Here is a 19,447-nt window from a genome sequence, read left to right as displayed (position 1 = left end):
GGGTTTGAGAAACATAGCTATTAAACAGCAATGCTCACGGTGTTGAAAGGATGAGTAAGACCTGAAGGTTGGTTTTGGCTAACAATAAGAGACAGGTTTGAATAGACTCTGGCAGAGGCACTGCTCTCAATAAATTAAATGCAATGACTAGCTCTAGTAGAGAGCTGCTTTTTTATAGCCAAATTGTATGCCTGGCTGGGAGAAGTGGGAAATGAGGAGAGAAAAAAATGGGAAGCCTTTACAGTTTCACTTGCCATCATTTCCTGAGAAAACCACTGATAAATATCTCTCTCCACTTTGGCTCCTATAACACAAGCATCAAAAGCATGTAAAGGAAATCTTTTTTTTACTTATACGAACACATACATATACACACTGGAAAAATTGCCAGGGAAAGCTGCAACTCCACTTTCACAAGTGGCAGAACATTTTCCACACAGGAGTTGGATGTTCTGCTCACTCCCCTCAGTGTACTCAAGACCAGAAATGTCACACAGAGTGCAAACCATTGCCAAAGTAACACTTAACATCTCCAACTAAAGGACCTGAAGTTTTCCTTGACCACATGAAGCTATTTTCATCAGTAATAGAGGCAGAGTAATTCCTCCATAAAATTAATCACCAAATATTCCTTCAAGTCTTGGGACAAGCTGAAAGTTCAATAAAGACTGCAGTCCCTTAAATTTACATGCTTCAGCTCTGCACATTTCCTGTGGGGAATATAAATTGCTTCTAGTACTTACTACTCTGCATGCCATTCAAATTCTGGTGCCTTAATTCATTATATTAAAAAGTAATACAAACTTTAATTATTTGTTGTAAAAGTAGAGATTTAGCTAAAGCACACAGAAAATTCAATTCACTCCAAAATGGCTACAATGCTCAAATTAATGTATTTGCAGTCCTCACACGTCCTTCTCAGCATCCTCTAAAATGTCATTTTTTTAATAAAAGACATAGATTTTCTGAGTATGGATGTGCTCTACCAACAGACAAGGTCTCTCTGGTTTTAGTTTTGCAGACATTTCTTACCCATCCCAAATCACTAATGATTGCAGCTAAAATAAAGGGGTGCATGTGAGCAAAGGTCACAGCACAGGACTTACAGCTGGAAAGTTTGCACCTCATAAACCTCTCATCTTCAATCCTACATTGAAAAGGTACTTATGATTTCAAAGAAATTGCAAATCAAATGATTACACGCTACAGGAAATTAGATAAAAGAGAAAGGAACCACTTCAACACCATCAAGAGATTCTATTCAGCTATTATATTAATAGTAAAAAAACATATTTTGATTGCAGCTTCTGCAGGTATAAAATGACAGGTTTTAGATTCTCTTTTATTGAAGTGCACAGATCCACAAAGCATTTTCAGTCCTACAAGGTGTTTTAAAGTCTTGTAATCATTCAGCAAAGCATTTGGACAGCAGTTCTTTAATTTTAAGCAGAGTAATAACTGCACTTGTTAAAATACGTTCTAGAGTATGTAGCACCTTTCAAAATAAATTCAAGCACCAGAATTAAATATAACTGTTGAACTTCTGTACCACTGAAATGAACACCAAAGCTTTTACCTCTTTTAAAGACAAGTGATGAATTTATTACTCCTAACTTTCTTTATATAATCTAGTGTAATCTTTATGTTAACATTCTTTTATGTAAAATGCAATGTTTTTTCAGTTCAAATCAGCATCTAGAAAAATAAACCACTGCAGAGATAATGCCCTTCTTTTTGTAAGGAATGGATGTTTACCTCTCTTTTTTCCTCCTCTTATTTAACTAAAATTTAAAAAAAATTTGTGCGTGGAAACATTGGAAATATCAGGACACAAAATCCAAGCGTTTTTATAAACTGTTAAGAGCACCTACCACAGCAACTGTGCATTGCACCAACAACCAGACTGCTCTGCACTTTAAACAAACTGTGGGATTATATATATGAATGCAAAAATATATATTTATGCATACACACTAATAAAAACAAGTCACAAGTTTTATGGGCTACTACCTCTCTTGCCACCTCTTGCCATTTACAAATGCTCTTCCAAGATATTTGGAAACAGGGTTTTCCAAATTATCTTACAATAAGCCTTTCAAATCGTATTCTTTTTCTTTAAAAATTTAAATATAATGTTATGTGCAAGAGAGTATTTCAGTGAACCCTCATTAAAAAAATAAAATTAAAAAATCCAAAAAACAACCAAACCAAAAAAAGTAAATATAATAATTATTACTGAAAAATCTATTCCTAGGATATATAGGAAACACATTCACATTAAAGAGAGATGGTTTTAAATATTTCTTTCCTATAAAAAACAGTGCAGAAGAATGAATCCAGGAAACAATTTACCTTTCTTGTCATCGAAGTACAGCGTCTGTTGAGCTGGATTTGACCACTGGAGGGAGGTGTTATCATTTTGATCGACCCTGCAGGTCAAATTTGCTGTTCCCCCTTCAACAACTGTGACGTTCTGTGTGAGTGGGAACTGCCCTTGGCTGCCTGAGGAGGGAGGGGAGGGATGCAGAAAGGAATAAGACAGAAAAAGAGAAAAATATTTAAGCTGTAGGATTGAATTTATTGCAGCAGTTTCCCAGAGATGCCAGACCCGGAATTCAATGCGATCTAGTCTGACAAAAAAAAAGGTAGCACAATAAATTTTTTAAAAATTACATTTACAATATATTCCCCGTATCTGAGAAAAAGCTTGATGAATTAAGAAATAAGGATTCCCCCCCCCCTCTGTAATTCATACTATTTAGTTCCAAAGGAATTCGCTGCAGTTTTATCTCCTCAGACATACCCAAAGACATCTCAGTGTAATACAGGCAATATAGTCAAATCATGGCTGAAAACATCACTGAAAGCATAACATAAAAATCCACACAGAGTTTTTAAGACAGAGGGACGGAGCAACCTTGACTCCCTGCTTCTTTTTATACATTTTAAAGGCCTCTCAGGATGATGTTTTCTGTGTCAGGTTGGAAAAGTTGTTGGAGAGCAAATGTGGTGTTAATATAATGCTTGATGCATACTCTGTAGGGGGAATATAACCTGATCTCACATGAAAATGGAGGAGATGATGTAGTGGGTCTCTTTCACATCTGTGATTCTATCTCAGAGCATTATGAATCACAGTAAATGCTTGCTGGAAAGTCACTGGGAAGATTTCCAAATGCCTCTACACAATGCAGGAGCAGAATCAGTCAGAGTCTTGAATCACAAGCATTTCCAATGGCATAGTTAGACTAAAGTGTTTATGTAGTGTGAAAATAGCCCAACCCTTGTCAAACAGCACAACACCTGACAGACAGGACTGCAAGAAGGGACCACAGAAAAAAAACATGGAAGTAATTTTTAACATGGATAGGGGAAGGAAAAACCTTCAGTAATAAACAAGACACATCACTGAATGTATGATCATTATCTAGGAGATATATGATTTATTTTAGGGTATAATGCAAAAGAAAGACAACCCAATACTCTAAATCAAATATGTGCTTCTTTCTTCTCCTCCTTTTTATACAGGTTCTATAAAAAGAAGCACTGAAGAGTAGGTAGAGATGCTTGCACACAAAGCATAATGCCAAGACTGACACTCAAGTGGGATGTGTCAGAAATTAAAAACCTCTCTACAGTCCTACAGGAGAGAACAAGCTCATAGACATGTCATAAGCACATCAAGGAAATAATATATCCAATATCCATTAATGATACAATGGAGAATCACAAATCCAGCAGAAAACCTTCAGAGAAACATCTTATTTTAGTGTCTCTCATCAAAGTTGCTCCCAACTAAGTTAAACTGAGGCACATATTCTCTATAAAAGCATGATAATATGGAAATCTGTTATCTGGGATACATGTTTTCAGATGACCAGACTAAAGAAGTACTAAATAAAACAGAACAGATGAAAATTAACAGCTGAACTTCTCCTATATGGCCTACCTATTGCAAAAAAAGTAATTCTAGCCAGATTTTGACTTCCTTACATAAGATAATTCCAATGCCCTTAAATGTAGAACATAAGCACCCACATCAGTGAAATAAATAAAATATTTCCATAAAAATGCAAATCTGAATAACTGGTATAATTTTTATATAAATATCAACTACAGCTTTCCAAAGATCAAGATTTACTGAGTACTCATATTTACTCTAAGAGGGTATTTACTATCAACAGCATAACAGATATAGTAAATAAAAAATAAGGAATATTAAAAACACCATGGCTAATTTAAATGCTGCAAATAATAAATGCCAAAATTCTCATGACATCCTCTGTATCTGACACTTCATTAATCAAACCCTGCTTCTTGAAAACCACACATTAAGAAATACACAATGAGAGGAAAATCATAAACAAGGACGGGGAAAAAAAAAAAAAAGAAACCAGAAAAGATTTGTCATTTCCTTCCATTTCTCCTCTTTCAATTCCAATGTGTCAAGGAACCTCAAGATATTGCATAAATTGCTTATCATTTAAATTAGAATTTTTAAAATCCAGAAAAATGCACACAGCCTGTTATTACTTCCACTAAATTACAGACAACTTACCAAAGAAATAACCTTCTAAAGTATGAGTTGTGAATAGAAGTCTATGTGGGCTAAACCACTTTTTGAATACAAGAAGCATTAAAAAGAACCCAGTGCCAGAGATTAGCACAGTGGAATCTCTCATTTACACTAAAGAACTGGAATGGGAGGTAGCTTAATAAAAAAACCTGCTGGAATGATTTAGGACCCTATTAACACAGTTAGGAGATCTCCCCATAATTACTCTGTATTCTCTGTCTGATATCACAGCTCTTACCAGGAAGGTGTCAGTGTACATGTAGTCTATCATTTGCTAATGACTGCCCAGTCCCAGACTCATCTCTGGTCAGTAAGAAAACTATTCTGATCAACCATATCAATGGAAACTCTAGATCTCATAACCTGGAGAGGTCAGAAGAACTTTGTTTTCTCTAGCCAGCCTAGTGATTGCTGGTGCTTTGGAAGCAAGGATTAATTCAGCATATAAAAATAAGACTGAAACATTCATCTTATCCCTTGCCAACAGAGAATCTGTGTTTTTCTGGAGATGATGCACAGAGCTTTGTGAGAAGCTTAGTGTGGAGAAAGAGGTACAGAGAAAATGAGACATTTTATACAGGAAGAAGCCCAAGTAGAAGGGGAAGGGAGCCTGTGCAGGACAGAGATAAATAGATAAAGCAAGACCAAATGAATGGATACTGCACACCTCTAATGAAGACAAAAATTATTGGCAAGTGATGGAAAAACAAAGACAGTGAAAAAAATCATGAGATTCACTCTAGTGTTTGTATCTGCATATAATTTGGGATACTGAAGTAGGAACTTTGGGGCTGGAAGGACTGGAGGAGATTGTAAAACCCTAAATGAAACAGGTGAACACTAAAGAAAGCATCAACATTGTGCCCTTTAACACAGCAGGATAAGTGTCAAAGAAGTGGTTTATGCCATTAAAGACTGCACCTGATTCCCAAGGATCTACAGCACTTTGTGGAACAACCTTGTTTCTGTTCATGTCCTCTAACAAAACCGTTCCACCTTGACTTGAGAAGCCTAGAAATGGAAAATTTATGCCCCTTCAGTACCTTGTTTCAGAGAGCAAGAACCATCATTGTCCAGGCAAAACCACAGAATTTACTCCTACTCTGAATTTGTCTCTCTGTAGCATGCAGCTTCCACTGGCTCTTACAACTTTTCCCTGCTCTGAAGAGCCCTCTCTTATCAAATTTCTCTTGTAAGCACTTCAAGACTGATCATATCACCCATTAACCTTCTTTTTGATAATCTAAATAAATTTAGCTCCTAAGTCTTTCTGCAGAAATGGCATTTTTCTAATCCTTTAATTAGCCTGTGCCTCTTCCATGTGTCCTCTTCTTTCTGAAGCGTGCAGCTCAGACCTGGCAGCCACACTGCTGCCATCACAGGAGGCAAAAATACCAAGGTGATGCCACTTCTCTACCAGTTTTTTATATTCCTGTTTGCACACCTAAAGCAGTCTCCTTGGCCCCAGGGTCAGACTGAAGATTTATCCTGATGCTGGTATTTTTCCTCAGACACCTTTCCAGTTTTCCTCCTGTAGCTCTTACTTATACAGCCCTTTATGTCACTGCACTGAACACAGCTTTTAAGCTAAGTTCAGCACAATTTATTTCCTGATTTACTATTAACTGAGGTGATTGACAGGTATAACTGAGATAATGAATGTAACTCAGATGATGACCATCCTAAAGACAGGGCTACCCATCCAGCTTCCCTGCTTTCCTCACAACAAATGGCTGGGAATGACATTTCTAACTTCCATCAGCAGGTCAAGTCAATCAAACATGTATCTATATCATCTATATCATCTATATCTATATCTATATCTATCTGTATAATCTATTCCTATATCTATCTATCCATTACAGTAGAAACAATTACATTCTGTTCCACAATCAAACCATCAGGCAGGACAAACAATTTTACTGCCTGTATGGAGTACACTAATTAAGAGTTAAAAAAAGAATAAAATTACTGATGGCCCCTATTATTAATTTCCTTGCCTCTGAAAAGGAAAGCACTACAAGGTTATGCAAAGGTAATCTACAACAAGGGATGAAATTACTTGCAAAAAGGTGGCTGCATTGAGACAACATGGTCATCATACTGTATCCCAGTCCCTCTGTTCATTTTAGAAGTTTTGTTAGCAAAATTATTTCAACTTTTTGGACTAGATGGAGCTGTAGTTAAGTATATTCTACCACAGGTTGTTTCTGCAATGCTTTGTGGAGGACCAGTACTCATATCTCATTAGCCACAAGCTGCTTCCTGTCAAGAAAGGCTTTTCTTTTCCCCACCCAGAAATCATGGCTAAATTGCTTTTACATTTAACCCTGATTTCTACCTCAGTATGTGACAAATCTATGTAGAATAATTATCCTTATTTCATCCAGTTTATAAACATTCATCACATGAGTTCATCTCATGTTTTTTTGTTTATGTTTGGCTAGGTTTTTTGCTTGGTTTTATGGCTTTTTTTTTACTCTTTGCAATTACAATGAAAGCTCTTTAATGAGTTTAACACTTCCACTTGATGCTTAGGTGATAGATTCTAATCAATTTACCAGGCTAATTACAAATGTGACTAGGTGGCTGTAAGCACTGGGAAAACATAATCATTACTTTTGTTTCTGCAAAGGTCTCTTTTTGTAGTAAACAGTTATGTCACAAATTAAGAGCATTTCACAGAGGCAGTGCAGCAAGCTTTGCCTACTCATGTCACTGTGCATCAGAAAGCCACAAAGAAATGGTTTTGGATAGAGAGGATGGACTGGAAAGGAGGTGAGAGAGACAGCAGTGAGTTATCAGTGTTTTGGCACATTGGCTCTACCTTTTGAGAGCCTGGCTGCTCAGTGTCCCTGTGAGGTAAATTAAATTTATCAGCATATAAAAGGGAAAAAGTAAAGTCCACAGGTCTAATAGCAGAGATTTATCCTTTTCAGTCTTGCATAGAACCACAAAGCTTTTTATTTGATACCTCTACAGCATGATGTCAGCCAACACCAGAGCCCGTAAAAATGCAAACCTGTATCAGAGAAAATACATAAAACAAAAAAAACCCCTCAAACCTTGAGTAAATTATTTTTCAAAATGTTCTGATTTTTTTATATTGATTTTAATAGGACCAGGCCCTGGAAACAAAAACAGAGTAAATATTTGGGTAAGAGGGCAAGCAACTTACTCCTTTCAAATAGCAGCTTGCATCTGTAGGGAGAACATATTAATTTTGGCCTTTTTTCTTAGTAAAGAAACAAAAACATTAGGAAAAAGAGCCAGTATGATGAAACATCTGATATACTGAATCACTTTCCTGGCTTTCTCACTTAATTTATATATGAAATAATGCAAACATCTCTCCAAGGAGACAAAGTGTTATTAGCTTGTCTTTATCTAATTTAAAGAGCAATGATATTGTGAACTGCATTCCAGCAGGCATAAACTGAGATCTGCATTACTGTGCAGCTGTGCTTCTTACAACTTCACAATGGGAATGGATCTACTCCTCCATTTTTTCAGCATGGATACCAAACTGAAGGTTAGTGTCCTGGAAATTTTGAAAGAAGAACCTACGTAAGTTGTTGCCTCTACTATTCTTTAAATTTATTAGAACAGTCTTAAGAGTGTGGTAAAAATATTGATGACAGGTTTAAAAAGACTGTTTAACTCTTGATGCCCAACTACCTGATTTGCTTTATTCTCAAAAGACAACAGAGCAATGTGCCTCCATGTTAAACTGAATTCATACAGCATTTTTAAAGAACAAAATAACTGCCTGAGCATTATTTGATACACAGAGCCTCTGACTGGGTAGATCCACCTTTCTGAAATTGCTGTCCTAAACAGCAATAATATAGTTCCATATCTGGATTGCATATGCTTTTTGAGTTTATGTCCAGAGAAAATATCCTGTAAATTGTTTGCTTCCTGAAGAAACATGGTTTAAAAAAATAAACAAACCAAACAAAATTGTGTTCTCTAATAACTGTTACATACTCCAGCAACAAAACCTCTTGCAGAGAACATTGGAATTAATGAGATCACGGCATAAACTTACTACAGAATGACAGGCTTAGGAGAGAGAGAAGAAACAAAGCAGAGAATAAATGTTACCCCCAGACTGTGCATTCAAGGTCATTGAGCCTTTTTAAATGTTTCAGGAATACTAAAATAATGCAAAGGCAAAGGACAAGAGTGCACCAGTACAGCCTCTGATTTCAGACTACAGAATTTATGTCTGACAGCAAAAATAGAGAAGGAGGAAGCCTCTGTTCCTTCCTTCACTCCCTGAGTTCCAGGTGTATGTTTCCAAACCAACAGCTACCTCAAAATAGAATTAATTTGGACTATATTACAGTGAGAGAGATTGCAGATATAAACTGGAAAAAATACTGAAGTAAAATTATTCCATAATGATAAACAGGAAAAAGTATGAGAGAAACAACTGGAAAAAAAATTAGGCACAAACTGCTGTTTCCTAGGAACCTTACAAAATTGACTATTTTTTACTCTTTTCAGGCTATCACCATGGTATTATTTGCTTGTGAATGGAGAGGAGTATCTAGTGATTCTATTCAGTTATTATTTATTAAAAGGCATTCTCTTCCACCACTCTAAATTCCTGACAGAACTTACAAATCCAAACTTAATTGAAGTGAACCTCATCTTCGCAGAAAATTATAACAAACTGATAAAATTTCTGGTTCTCATAATTGTAAATATGGCTCAAAGCTTTTTTAAAGCATTAGGTTCAATTCTTTGTGCCTTAACAAATTGTGAAGTCCTTTTCCTCTAAAAGCAGGACAGTATCCAATCCTAACATGAAGAGTAAGGAATTGGACACTTTAACTTGTTTGAGGATCTTGGCCTCATTGTCATCACATTTCTATTCCTAATCTGTAAAATGAAAATAGCTGCATTTTCTTGATTCACATCAATGCTCCAAGGAGTTGCCTGCTCTCATTTTCAGATACATCAGTAGCCCAACCACAGCCTTTCCCCCAATTCTACTCTATTTTAATCCTGGTTTGAAATACTCTGGGTAATATAAAAGCATTAGACATTAATATTGGGGGAAAAAATTTGAAAAATAATACCTCTATTGAAAATAAGTAATGTTTAAGGGAGATGGAAATTACTAGAAATTTCAAAATAATTGAGGAAATTTTGGCTACAGGAAAAGATGGACTGATATCATTAGAAATATTAACTTTTCATACAATATTAAAACAACTTTTCTTCAGAAAAAATCAAAACACTTGAGTTTTCATTTTTCCAAATGAAATATTTCACTGAAAGATAATTACACAAAGAAGAAAAAATGTATCAGTAGATCTGATACTTTTTTTTCCTCCTTGCTGTGCTTGAAGCCCTTCCACGACTTCCTGTCTCCTATTTGTGAAAAATCTCAAATCTATTGGAAAAAATACTCTCCCAGGCTTTCCAGCTATTGAGTTCTATAAAAGAAAATATGCTTGCATCTCTCCAGGAATACACTTTTCCCCCTTCCTTCATCCTTAAAGACAAATTATGGTACTTGAAGTCCAACAAGCAGGTAACCCGCCTGGCAAGGACTTTCTTATTGTATATCTATTTTTCTTTGGTCTCAGTTAGAACACTTTTTCCATCTGAGCAGAACACAACCAAGGTTTAAATCCTTCCACTTTTAACTTTGTCTCACCAACTTGTGAAATGTCATCCAGAGGAGAAGTTCAAAGACAGAAGAAGAGGCAGCTATACAAATCAGCTCCAAGTAGTGCTGTTGTTTGAGTGTTTGTAACCTCACAAAGCATTCAGAAATGCCCAGCAATGCACCGTAACTGAACTGCTTATTGTTAGTTGCAAACAGCCATGGCAAAAGCTCACTCACCACATGGAACCTCCTGTTTTTAAATGGAAACTTAACTTTTCACTGTACTGAGCAGCTGAGCAAGAGTGGAAATTAAAACTGTTCTAGGTTTGCCCTCAGTATTTGCCCTCACAGTAGCTTTAATTCTTGTTAAAATATGGAAATAAACACATATTGAGTATATTTTTACACGTACATGCCCAAGAAGAACAGTGATACAATTGCTGCTTAACCTGAGCTTGTTTCACTGACTTTAACTTCTTTTTACTTCAGATTGTGTATTTTAATTAGACTAGAGCAGCACATTTAAACACTGATCTTACCACCTCTGGTTTGGAAACCAGTCTGATTAAGAATCACCTGTCATTGCACTAGTGCACAAAATAAATCTTTGCTGCCTGGACTTCCAACTCTTTCAGTATTCAGTTTGCTTCAGGTGACATCATCCTCAAAGAGAAGTGAAGAAAAAAGCAAAGGTGGGAAAGCCAGATTTTGATCAGAGACTTTCTGTTCTGATTACCAGATCATTGGTGTTTTTCAGTGAAATACTCTGTAGTTGTAAATAGTCCTGATAAAACCATCCTAGCAGTAAATGGGGATCAATATATGGAAGTCAGATCTTTGAATTATGCCAATGGAACAAAATACGGACAAGTTAAACATACTTTCAGCAAAATCCCTTTCATAAATATAAAAACCATTGTGAAGAGTTGTGTGTGGATGTTGGCTTTTAACACACAGAAAGGTAAGGAATGCAGTGCCTGCAGAGGGTTTGATCTGAACAGGAACTCCCTTAATGACCTTGTGTTGATCAATACCCAAACACATCCTGGCCAACTGGGAATGTTCCCTGAAGAAAGCAGTTCTGATTCTCACAGAGCAGAAGGAAGAATGATTAATAAAGCAATTTCCACTTGTGATCATCTGTATATTCACAAGGTTTTTGCTACTGATGATTTCACACACCCTGTCAATATTTACCTCCTTTGATGTTTGACTCTTGTGCAGAGATCTCTGAAATACTGCACTGTTAAAGCTCATGGAAGTTCAAGTAAAAAACAACAGTTTTAAAACTGTCTTGGTGCTTGATGGTTTTTTTCCCCTGTTTGGGTTTACACAATAAAATAAAGCCAGGAATTTGGTCTGGAGAATGACTGCTTTATACAGTTCTAGCAGCCCTTTTGAGCCAAAGTGGCACCAAACTATAAACAACAAAATTACTTACAGGAAACTACACTTTTGGGCATCAGAAACCAGGCCTGACCTACAGCAAAGAAAGGCAGCTTACACCAAACAAGGTTTTATATTCCACTCTGTCCTCTCCCCTTGTTGCTTCAACACTTTTCCTTTCCCTCTGCTGTGTGTCCCAACAAAGAACGGCCCATTCCCTTCCAGCAACACTATTTGTATTTCAGGAAGACAGAGGAGGTTTCTTCCACTGCAACCTTCTGAGTGAAGAGAGTATTTTCTCAGGTGGTTGTTTTTTGCCAGATTTCATCTGGGAACTGAGGTGAATTGCTCCTATTAGCAGATATTAGGAGATTAGGACTGGATCCTGCTATTCGTCCATGTACCCGTTTCCCTAACAAGTCTTGCAGATCAGTTGCAGACGTGGCTCTAATTTTGTCCAATTTAGATATCACTCTATGCAAAACTGCATTAGACTTCAGGGTACTTTGAAATAAAAATCACTTACTCGGCTGACTTTCCTTTTGCCTCCCTGTGGTCTATGAAATATCCATTGATATGGCAGGGCTGATCTGCAGCAGTTCTCCCTGCTGACTTAGGCCAGCAAGCTGCTCATGAATCTAGCAGATGTTTCAGTTGTCTAGGCCAATGGAAACCTTATGGACCCTTTTTTCTTCATCTCCTCCCAGGAGCAAATGTTAGTACAGCAGATATCTGGATGTGTGCCATGTAGCAGCAGAGACAGGGAAAAGCTGCTGGGGCTTCGCTGAGCATGGTGCTGGATAATGATTATATTTTTTTTCAGTCCTCTCTAAAAAGGGCTCTTTACAAATGCCATGCTCTTCATGTATAGCTAAACATAAATTTAAACATTTAAAATGTATCCCTAAACTTTCCCTGTTGTGCTATTGAACCTTAAGTAAATACACAGCTATTAATTAGAAAGATGCATGCATATGTTGGACTTCTATTTCCCTGCCCATATAAATTAATAAATGCCTAAAGCAAGATGCATTCAGCATTGTGCCCCTAGCAGATTGCACAGACTGTGACAATGGGAACTGGTAAAGGGAGGTGTGTGCAAGAAAATTTAAATTTTTAAAATTTTAATTTAAAATATGGAACAGGTTGCCCAGAGAAGCTGTGGATGCCCCATCCCTGGAAGTGTTCAAGGCCAGGCTGCATGGGGCTTGGAGCAACCTTGGATAGTGAAAAATGCTTCTGCCTATGGCAGGGGGCTGGAAAGGGATGAACTTTAAGGTCCTTTCCAACCCAAACCATTCTGTATTTCTGTGATTATATGATAATTTAAAGGAAATTATATTCCTGAATTCTCCAGCTGTCCTCAAAAACTGGCTTTTGAAAAATTATTTTTTCATCACTTGACCTCACTTTCACTGTGGGTGGTAGGAACAGTCTCTTATTCAAAATCTCTAAGTTCTTATTCTAGAATCTGTTTCTTTTTTTATTGTGACCTTTGGATCCCTTTCATTTGTGAAAATTCAACATGGAGTCTGTTATTTCCAGTTGTCTATGAATAAAAAGCTTCAACCCAAATATCCTATTTGCCTGAAATTCTTGCCCTTGCTGTTCTTAAAGGTAATAATTTAGTTTAACAATAGGGATCAGCCAACAAACATCTTCCAAATTTCTTTGCTTTTTGCATTCATGAGACGTGTTTTTAGATACAGGCATTCATTATTCCTCTCTCATGAGCCAATTAAAATCTGACTCCTCAGAAAGCACAAAAAGGGACAGGACCAGGCAGCTGTGACAGTGGCAGAACCAGGAACTCAAAAGTGACTTCTGAACTTCCACAAGAAGTATTAGCATTAGCTTCAGTGTCAGCTGGGCTGAAATCTTCATCTTTTATTAACAAAAAAGCCTAATTCTGTCCAATGACAGAATAACTTTATTCATCAATTACTTTCAATTAGAAAATTGCATATTTCTTAAGAAATTTTTTTGTCTTCCTTAAAATCATATTTAGATATGTCCTCTTGCACAAAGAATCCCTTACAGATCTGGAATAAGAATCACAGTTAAATTAACTGTATTCAAAAGGCAAAGAATCAAATTAATCACCTCCATATAAATACTCTCTCAGTACAGCTAAGTTCAACTTAAAAAAGAAATATTTTTTATTAAAAAAGGTTCACCTAAGAGGCTACAATAACTCTATAATTGATTTAGTATAGAAAAGTTTCAGTAAATTTTATAATGTGATACACAAGGGCTCTTTGCAATATTAGTTTTGCAATTTTTTTTTAATCCACTGAAATGCAAGAAATCAGCAAGTACATTGATATGTGCATTAAAGTAATTTTCTAGGTCAGTGAATCAATGTCAGTGATGGTTGACTAGATTCCCTATTTGCCTGTAAGAATATTTTAGTCAAAGCCTTTTATTTTATAATTTACTGAATTATTCTAAAGGTTATTTGGTAACTAACAAAATGTTGTCTTCTAGAGAAGAAAAAACATCACTTAACTCTGCTCAGAAAATGCCTGGTCATGTCAAATCTGCAGGATAGACAAAATTCTGTTTCTGGCCACAATGACATTACCTCACCTCCTGCCCGGCACTTTACATAATAAATTGGTACAAAGGTGCTATTTTTCAGGATTAAATCACATCATTATTTTGTCACTGCCAACAGGCAGGAGTGATAACTTTATATCTTTAAAGCCCTGAGGTGACTCCCAGGTGTGCAGTGACCGTGTAGCTGATAAAATAAGGTGCAGAGCACTGAGGTTTGCTCTCTGGGTGACACAGATCTTTGGAAGGAACTTTAATCTCGCTGGCACGGGTGACACAAACTCAGCTGTCACATCCACACTGGGTTATTACCCAAATCACAGCCACACTCACATGTCCAGACTAAAATGAAGCTCTGAGGTCACAAAAATCTTTGAGGAGTGTGGAGTTTGAAGCAGCAACACCCAGGGATGGAATACACAGGGCAGCCACTGGTGTGTCACTGCCTTAATCACCCTAAGGGATGAAATATTGGAGAAACTCACCAAAACACTGCCATGCAGCTAGGAAAGGCTAGGAAAAGAAGGCTTTCTCATTTCAGTCTCTTACTGGAGAGCAGTCAGTTTGGCAGCTTTGCTCCACAAATGCATGCAATGTTCATGTGGTTTTTCTGCTGCCTGTTCTAGCCAGGGTTAATGACATTACAACTGAGTGCTGATGGGTTTATTCATAAGAAGAAAAAGCAAACAGAGCAAGCATGAATTAAAATGCCTTAAAGTATATTACAAATTCATTTGGAAAATGCAGGGGCTTACAAAACATAAATCTCCCACTCAGTAAGGAATTAATTACATGGCAGAGAAGGATGTCTGATAAAATTTTTAAAAACTGATATACTAGCTTCATTATAGAGATTTTAATTTATTTTTTTTTAACAGCTACAACAATTACCCTAAACAGGGAAATACATTTCCCCATTAGGGAAATATAAATGTCAAAGACCATATTTGCATATCAGGGGAGGGCAGGAGAGGGGAGGAGGAGACACAATGACTAACATCTGTTGCACAGATTGAGATAACAAGACTTTTTCTAGACAGCAGAGTGCATTTCTCAGGTGGAGAAATGAAAGAGCAATACAGTGAATTAATGTGTTTTGAGGTGGAGTAATGTAAATTAAATGAGAGTTCCTGAACTCTAGAATTTTAAGGTAAGTTTTGAAAATACATTGCATAGAACAGCTCTTGGGTTTAGGTCTTTGGAATGAGCATCATCATATTAATGGCTTTCAATCACAGCATGTCCTATATTTGAGTAAAATAAGTTGTCGTTTTTTTCTCCCTAGCTGGTCTTTGTTAATTTTTTAAACCTAAAGAGAAGAAAACGCAACATGAATATTTCTACATCTTGTTGCCTGCTTACATTCAACTAATTTTTTTTCTGTTTGCACAAGGCATCTCATTCTTGGCATTCTTCCACTCAGCTATCAGAATCCCTGCTTGAAATGCCATATATGAGAGGAAGGCAAGAGAACTGATCCTGTTCACCAAGTGCCTTTGTTTTGAGTATCAAGACTTCTGTATTGTCAAGACCCTGCACTTGTTTATGAACACTGACAAAGCAAACAAGCAAGTGCTCAGAACACAATGTGTTTTATTAACTCTGTTGCTGCAAATTTGATACCCACACACATTGACATGTTTGCTGCACACACTCCTTTGACTGCTGCCATTATAAAGGAACTGGTTTTGATGTGCAATATTTAGCTAAGAATATAAAGATTTAAAATAAGTTTCATTTGGAAGGGGAAGCTGATGATGTATGGGGATTTTCTGTGATGAAATCATACAGTTTAAAAAGAGTGCACAAAGTTCTACATCTCTGAGCACAGAGCACATGAAACAGCAGAAAAGGTGACTTTGTCTATGATTCAAATCTCTTCCCAGTCAATACTCAGCCTCGAGGCATCCGTCACACTTGGACTCTTTTTTTCTTTTCAGTCTGTGGTTCAGTGCTTAGTGCTTTCTCTTCAGAGCAGGCAGTGGGAAGTAGCTACAGGACAAGTCCTACAGGGTTCATTTACTGTTTCACCATTTCTGACCTAGAGCAAGCACAGCTATCTCCACACTATACCCCAATTTACAGTGTAACCATCAGATTCACTGATCATCTTCCTGAGGTTCTTTCACAGAACCACTAACAAAAAGTCATACCAACTAAATGACTCAGGTAAATTAAATTCTAACACCAGGGTATTTCTTCCATATCTCCCCTTTGGGCCAGGCAGTTGTGGAATAGAGATCACTATCCTCTGCAACATTGTTATATTGCCTTTTTAATCTTAATTTCAATAGTTATGTATCCCCACGTCAAGAAGGTACAGAAAAATCCATAACAAATTCCTTCCAAACCCTCAGCAAAAACCTAGCTTTCAAGTGCTGTTTTACTCACTTTTAGATGTTGCTCCTTCTGCTCGACTCTGAGAATCAAAGGAACAGAAAGAATGATAGCAGTGAAGACATCTTTTACCATCATGCATTGTATGAAAAGCCTGAGCGAGTTCTCCTGAGCACCATGGAATTACAGGCTGTTACATGCACTTATACATCTCTCTTATAGCATTTGTTGGACTTTCCATTCTTCAGCTCTCCCAGAATTATATCCACTGATGAAAATGGATTTATCAACACAGCAATGCTAGTACAAGTCAAAAGTCAGAAGTGTGGCTTGCTGTAAAATAAGCCATGTCTAAAAAAATCAGGGGCATAAAAGAAAATTTGATCTTCTCAATTAATTTGATGTATAATTAAATCATGTCTAATTTAGACAGCCTTCCATTTAGAATTTATACTTGCTGCCACCAAAAGCAGCTGCCTTGAAGCCTTTTGTCAAGCACTACTCTCCTGTATGAGAGATTTGGATCAGTAAGACTATTTTGCTCTGGAGGCTAGCATATCTCTGCTGCTTTTCTCTGGATGCTTATTTCCCTTGCTAAGTGCTGCTTCCCTCACCCTGTACTACTTCAGCTGTCAGGCTGGCCAGACCTTGAACTCAATCTGTGAAACAATTCGGGTTCAGCTGTCCCAGGCTGCATGGCAAACAGCTGAATCAGTGCAACCCAGGTCATGAGGACTGGGAACAACTTCTCTGATACCAGCTTGTAAGAAAGAAAATGATCACCAAACCACATATCTGTGATTTCTTGTGTGCAAGAAATACTTATATGCAAACAGATGTATGGAGCTGAATAACAAAGCAGTAGGATTACAAAAGATGAGTCAAAACCCAGCCAGGGTTCTCTTAAACATTACACCAAACTCACTTACAGAAACAACTCACAATAACATTTCAAAAAGGGAGTTTACATATTTAAAAGGCCAAGAATAATTGGTTGGTTTTTAGTTAAAACATAATTCTGGCTCTGTGTTTTCATGGAAAAAAACCAAGGTAACTGTTATGGTCTCCAAACAAACCGACATTGCAGAGTCTGTTCTACTGAAAGACTCTTAACATTATTTACACTGCTTCTGGGCAATTATTTTTAAATAATAAATTCATTGTAGCTAGGGCATCTCATTCCCCATGCATGGAAACCTTCTTTTCTAAGAATATATACTGGTTCTCAGAAGATGCCCTCTGTAAAAATAGCTTTAAAAGGCTTTGTGTTGGGCTAAGAGGGAAATAAACAAAACAAATCTAGATCTTGCTTATGTTTTCAGCAAAAGCCATTTATATGCAGTTCTTGTAGACCTGAACTGGCCCGTAAACAGAATTTTTGGTTTTACTCACTTTACTTTAAAACAGGCAGAACAGCTCCATCCAAATATTCCCTCAAGAAAAAAAAAATCTTTAGAGTAAATGAATCTGCTACAAGAAAGGGTGAAAATAAGGTGAGGAAACCAACAACTGAAATTATGATTTTGGATTTGCATAAATATTTCCAATGTTTTATGCAGAGCCATTTGGGGAAAAATATATAATCCAGCAATTCTGAGACCTGGAACTTCAAATAAGAAAACAAACGTTACACCAAACTACATGAGACTTGTCACAGAACAGCAAGAGATAAGAACTTTCTTTTTCAGATACAAATGAAAATGTGAAAGAAACAATTGTATTTTGCAAGGCTGCTGCACTCTGATTCTTTTGTTCCAAAACCCACCCCAAATGCACTCAGATGCTGCCACAAGAGCAGGAAAAGCACAAAAGTTCTATCCCAGTCTATACTTGAGAACTGATACAATGATACAGAAAACTCACTGGCTTTTGACTGCTCTAAGTACTGATGTTACAAATACTCTTGCTTCAGGCTTCATATACAGAAGGCCAACATCACGGGGAAGAAAGAAAAGAAAAACAAACCCAAAAAAATCAACAAAACCAGCAGCCCCTCTCACTGCCCACAGCAATCTCACATTTGTTTGTATATGGGAAGTTCTGTTCCAATAGATTGGAACAAAATGTTCAGCAAACCCAGTGTTTGCAGAAAGCCCTCGGAGTCTGTGCTGCTCACACACTGCTGACACCAGGCTGCTGGAAAATGCTCCCTGTACTGCCTGAGAGCAAATCCCACACCTCTCCCTGGGCAGGAACAGCAGCTCTGTTTGGGTCTGCAGTCAGATGTGTGGCCTGGCCTTCGAGAAATGCTCAGCTGAAATGTCTCAAGTGAAGCCCCCATAGTGGGCAAGGGTATTTCTAATTTTGCTGCCTGAAACACACTATGAAAACTTGCTCAATATAAATAAATGCCAATACAGGTATTGTTGCAATAGGGAAATTAAATCAAATTTCTGCTCCAAAACTGCAGACATTTAATGAAACAGATCACATCATCTCACAACATCTGTTTCAACAGTTCTACAAGGAGAAGGTGACTACACCCCCTCACTGCTACAAGCAACATTTCCCAGCTCTGCTAGATGAGAAAGTTACAAAGGAAAGTAATTTTTTTATTTGTTCTCCTTCATATCCTTAGAGATGACTCAGCCTAAAGTATTAAAATAGCAAATGGAGGTAAAAAGTAGAAGGTAGCTTTTCTAGCGTGACTGTGCTATTAACGATGAGATAGAAAAGCTATGCACATTCCCTAAGCATACACATTCCTAAAAAAAGTGAGAAAAACCCATTTTGCTCGTGTGTGATCACACACAGATTAATGACTATGGAAGGTAAGTCGAAGGGATGGTAAAAGAGCTTTTTCTACTCCGTTCTCCATCTTGAATTTATGGTGTATATGTAGACTTCATTTATTATCTTTAAAAATAGCCGAGAAACCACATTACGTAAAAAACCCAACATACAAATCACTATTAGTCATAATACTGGTCTAGTGGGCACAAAAACAGAAAAATCAAATTGACCTG

At 37.0% G+C, this 19,447-nt stretch overlaps 1 protein-coding gene across 3 annotated transcripts in view; it reads right to left on the bottom strand.

Annotated features, from left to right (window-relative positions):
• CADM2 (cell adhesion molecule 2) overlaps positions 1-19,447 on the bottom strand; it is a 558,998-nt gene that overhangs the window by 165,255 nt on the left and 374,296 nt on the right. For all 3 annotated transcript variants that reach the window (XM_085075225.1, XM_085075236.1, XM_085075245.1), the window contains one exon: positions 2,353-2,502. In XM_085075225.1, the coding sequence (XP_084931351.1) occupies positions 2,353-2,502 (150 nt within the window). The remainder of the gene's footprint in view (positions 1-2,352; positions 2,503-19,447) is intronic.

This window comes from Lichenostomus cassidix, chromosome 1 (genome assembly GCF_008360975.1).
Source record: "Lichenostomus cassidix isolate B80296 chromosome 1, HeHo_3.0, whole genome shotgun sequence".
NCBI classification, from domain to species: domain Eukaryota; kingdom Metazoa; phylum Chordata; class Aves; order Passeriformes; family Meliphagidae; genus Lichenostomus; species Lichenostomus cassidix.
This window is presented reverse-complemented; position numbering and strand designations above follow the sequence as displayed.